At 33.6% G+C, this 4,944-nt stretch overlaps 1 protein-coding gene across 1 annotated transcript in view; it reads left to right on the forward strand.

Moving 5' to 3' along the window:
* Positions 1 to 727, forward strand: part of LOC105179568 — a 3,189-nt gene extending 2,462 nt beyond the window's left edge. Inside the window, exons 3-4 of the mRNA XM_011103210.2 lie at positions 279 to 359; positions 602 to 727. Coding sequence (XP_011101512.1) covers positions 279 to 359; positions 602 to 727 — 207 coding nt within the window. The remainder of the gene's footprint in view (positions 1 to 278; positions 360 to 601) is intronic.
* The last annotated feature ends 4,217 nt before the right edge of the window (positions 728 to 4,944 follow it).

Genomic DNA, 4,944 nt, shown 5'->3' on the forward strand with positions numbered 1-4,944 from the left:
ACACACATAAACGCATATACTAAAGTATAATATAGAAAAAATCTATTGTCTATCAAACCAAATTAAGGCACATGGATTACATATATGTATTATGTCGTCAATTCATACCTGAATATGCTTATTCTAATAATCATATAACTTTTTATTTTGCTAGTTACAAAAAAATATATATAACTATCACCCACTATCCATAAAGAGAGAAAAAAATAAAAGCACTTAGGCACATGGATTACATATATTTATTGGTTAAGTTAATACTTAAAATTCAATTCTTGCAGGAGCAAGTAGGGTCAAACAACGAAGGATCTTCACAAAGAAAGAAACGGGACCTTATTGCATCTAGGATTGTGGAATCAAAAGTAATTTTACTCCGACTTTTAAAATGCGAGGAACAATCGCAATATATTTTGTAGATGTTAGAGGTTGCTTTAGTTTCTTCTTTATGAATCATACTTTGCTTATATCCACTATAAGAAAATCTTGAAAGAAGCAATTCTAATAAAAGAAAAGAACCTTGCACTTGTATTACACATTTAATTTGAATATGAAATACGAAAAATTAGTATGACCTTATTTATATTCTTTTTTTCTTGCATCAAAGATTGCAACAGGGAAGGGAAGACCATATGTTTTATTACTATATGAGTGTTTGAATAGAAGAAAGATGGAAGCTAAAGAAATCCAGCTTTTGCAAATAAATGTTGTTCCAAAGACAGTTCGAATATAGTAATAGTAGATGGTTGGAATTCTGTTTGAAACACAATATTAGAATTAGGGGCAGTCTTACATTGAATGTTCCTATATGTGAGACAACTGATGTTGAATGAGGTACAATTTGGAACGATTTTGAGTACGCACCTAAGCAATTAAGTAAAAATACATCCTAATTATGAGTTTTAATTAAAATGGAATGTGTTACAATGATCGTCCCAACAACTGGTGCAATTTGGAACGATTTTATTGTTTTATTAAATAGTGTATTACTAAGACAGTTCCAAATAAAGTACAACGACTATAATTTAACGGTCGAAAAACCATTCTTAATTCCATTGCAATGACCATTTCAAATTGTAAAATAATGGCTACTTTTAACGGCTAATTATGTGTTCTAGTAACCGTTCCAAATTTTTCTATTATATACGTGTTCCTCTCTTTCCATTTTATTTCATTATTTTCTTTCATTCTTCTTATTTTATCTGTACTTCTTGAATCTCTCTGGAATTTCTTGATCTGTCACTATCCCACTAATATTCTTATACTCTTGTTCAGTTAACCTCTCTTGAATTTTCGTTGATATTTGAAGTTATTTTGATCAGGTAATAACTTTAAACCTTTATTTTTCAATTGATTATATTCGTTGTAATTTTGTCAATTAAATCTAACGTTATAATGATATATGTATATATGTGTGTGTGTGTGTGTAGGAACCATGATCATATTAAGATAGTTGAGGAGATGAAAGTATGAGAACAACCTACCCAGTAGGGTGGGTTTTAATCCAAAGTTTGAGGATGGTGTTCTATATATATACAAAGGGCCAAATCTCAACATGCATATATTGATGGTGAGATAATTAAGTTTCCTTATCAAAAGTGCAAAAATGATTCTTTTAGAACCACGGACGACTTAAATTTTGATTTGTATATGAAAGATTTTACGCCAGAGTATTATAATTGCACTTCTCATGGCGAGGAGAGAGTGCACGAGTATTTTGAGGCCGTCATCAAGGCCCCTTTGCAGAAGGAGCAAACTTCTGTTTGTCATGAGGTGGCGCACTGGGATGATGCAGCGCAGAGGATGATTTTCGGCCACCAGGTCGACTTTAGGTCTACTAATTATAACTAGGATGTTGTGCGTGATAATGATACGAGGTTCTGTCCTACTAAGGCAATGCCTCATTTATATTATGGTTGGGACCTTTATGATTATGTGTTTGGGCTGGCAGATCGGTTTCAGAATGTAGTGCATGATGCAAAGCAACCGTTCTGGAGCGGTTGCACCCAATCTCAATTGGGTTTGTTGCTGAGTTGGTGAATATCAAGATCGAGAGCCATATTTCTCAACATATATATGATCGTACATCCCAGAAGGTTGCTCATAAATTGGCCTGCGATTACACTCTCCCCATGGATTACTATAGTACTAAGAAGTTCATAAGAGATTTGGGTTTACTTGGTGAGAAGATCAGCGTGTAAGAATGATAGCATATTTTATCGGAAGGACGACGTTGATTTGGACAACTGCAAGTTTTTTGGAGAAGCTAGGTACAAGCCGACAGGAGAGCGAAATCCTAATCGCAAGAAGACCTCGTATGCCATTCTTAGGTACTTGCCGATTACTCTTGCCTGTAGAGGTTGTATTAATTATTAGAAATATATGAATCACTAATATGTTTGTACGTTCATAGTTAGTTAGTATGCTCTTTCGTTACATACGCTATCTTCAGTATGGGCATGCAATTTTCGTTGTGTACGGATGCACATAATTAATTGAGAAAATTACAATCTTAGTTTTTCAATTTAGCAGTTGATATTTTTTATTGATTTTTTTAATTTGGTCATATAATTTAGCAATTTTAGTATTTCTTCTGCTAATTTGATCTAAAATTCTACGTGATTGCGACATAACCCAATTAAGTTGTAATTTTATTTTTATAATTAATTTCATACAGAATCAAAATTACCAACACCTTGTGCTACAGAAATAATTTCCATCCCAATAAGTTACAGTATATGTAAATCTTCCATCTCTTTTGAACTTTGCACTAAAAAGAATTTTTTTGAGTCATCATATATTGGAAAAATCCAAAAAGCAACATATATATATCACAAATTTAAATTTCTACTTTAGTTAATAAGTAACCCATGATAAAAATACCAAATTTGTGAAAGTTTTACGTTAATAAAATCCTTTCGCTTTAATTAGAATTTAACTTATAAGTCAAATTTTATTCCTAAACTTATAAGATTTAACTTATAAAATATTTTTCTTTAAATTCAAGTTAAATGTGCAATATAAGTGCAAGATACTCTATAAGATCCTCTTTTTTATCAAGATTGTTTCTTTCATGATTTACCTAGTGGATATCAATGAAGTACAACTTAATAAAAAGAATAAGAAATTATAGCAACCTCCAATACTCCAAAATATATTCAAATTATTCCTCACATCTTAAAACTTTGAGCAAAATTGTTCTACACTACACAAATCTATATACAATTAGATACTATTTTTTTTCTTTGTGAAAATCTTTCATTGCTTGACCGTGTTCTCTTCTACAAAAATTGAATCTTGATAATTAGTGTGAGTGTATGTGTGTAAATACATAAAGAGTGAATATGATGAATGTATTTAAAGCAGAACAAAAAATAAAATTCAACATCAACAACTAAACACAACTTTAATAGGGAATATGAGTGTATTTATGACACATGAAATTGTGTCCAAATTTGGAATATTTACAATGTTGCCACAATTTAAATAAAATACACTATAAAAAATGCGGGATTTGTCACGTATCAGCAGACCGTTCCAAAGACCGTTTCATATTTAAATGGGTATTGGAACACAGTAGAAATAGAACCTGATAGATGACGTCATGATCCCCAGTTTTTATGAATTATATTTTTCAAACCGTCAAACTGTGCCAAAATATGTTCTAAATAAATAGTTGCAAAATTCATTCCAAAGACAGTTCGATTGCAGTAATGGTAAATGGTTAGAACTGTATTTGGAATACATTATTAGTATTAGGGACTCTCTTGCGTTGAGCGTTCCTTGTCAGAAGTGCAAAAATGAACGTTCCTCTTACGACGTAAATTTTAACTTGTATATGAAAGGTTTTATGCCGGAAAATTATAATTACACTTCTCTTGGCGGGGAGAGGGTGTAAGAGTATCTTGAGGCCGTCAGCACAACCCCTTTGTAGGATTGAGCAGATGGATTGAGCGTAGGGATGGTTTTCGGCCACCAAGCCTGCTTTTGGTCTTCTATTATAACTAGGATGTTGTGCCTAATAATGGTACGAGGTTATGTCCTATTTATGCAGTGCGTAATTCATATTACGTTGGGGCACCCTATGATTATGTGTTTAGGCTGGCAGATCAGTTTGACCTATGTGTTTGTGCATGTTGCCAAGCAACCATTGTGGAGCGGTTGCACCCAATCTCAATTGGGGGTTGTTGATGAGTTGGTGAATATCAAGATCGAGGGCCATATTTCTCAGCATATATATGATCGAGTATCCCAGTTGTCCGCTTATATATTGTCTTGCTATTGCACTCTCCCCATGGATTACTATAGTACAAAGAAGTTGATAAGAGATTTAGGTTTTACCTGTTAAGAAGATTGATGCGTGTAAGAATAATTGCATATTGTATTGGAACGACGACATTGATCTGAACTACTGCAAGTTTTGTGGAGAAGCAAGGTACAAGCCGACCAGAGAGTGATATCCTAACTGCAAGAATACCTCGTATGCCATTCTTAGTACCTGTCGATTACCTCTCACCTGCAGAGGTTGTGTGCTTCAAAGGCATGGAGGCATTCTGAACGGACATGTCCCGAATTTGCAACAGAGCCTCATAATGTTAGATTGTGTTCTGTGCATGGATGGGTTCGCACCGCATGGGCAATACATTCATACGTACTCATGTTGGCTTGTTATGCTTAGACCATACAATCTCCCACAAGGATTGTGCATAAGTTCTGTGGAAGAATCGGTATGGCACGGAAACGCCGCAGAAATTGAAATAAAAAGAATTAAAACGATTCAAAAGGGTGTTCTTTTTGAAATTCTCGATTGTTCAGTGTTTGTCAAAAGCATAACAATAATTATATAAGCATGCTAGACGCAGCTAGAGGATGAAACAAAAGGCACAAAAATATAAAGTGAAACTTTACCTTTTGTTTCTTTAGATGAACAGCAACGTGCGTTCTTTCCCT

Source organism: Sesamum indicum, unplaced genomic scaffold (genome assembly GCF_000512975.1).
Source record: "Sesamum indicum cultivar Zhongzhi No. 13 unplaced genomic scaffold, S_indicum_v1.0 scaffold00168, whole genome shotgun sequence".
NCBI classification, from domain to species: domain Eukaryota; kingdom Viridiplantae; phylum Streptophyta; class Magnoliopsida; order Lamiales; family Pedaliaceae; genus Sesamum; species Sesamum indicum.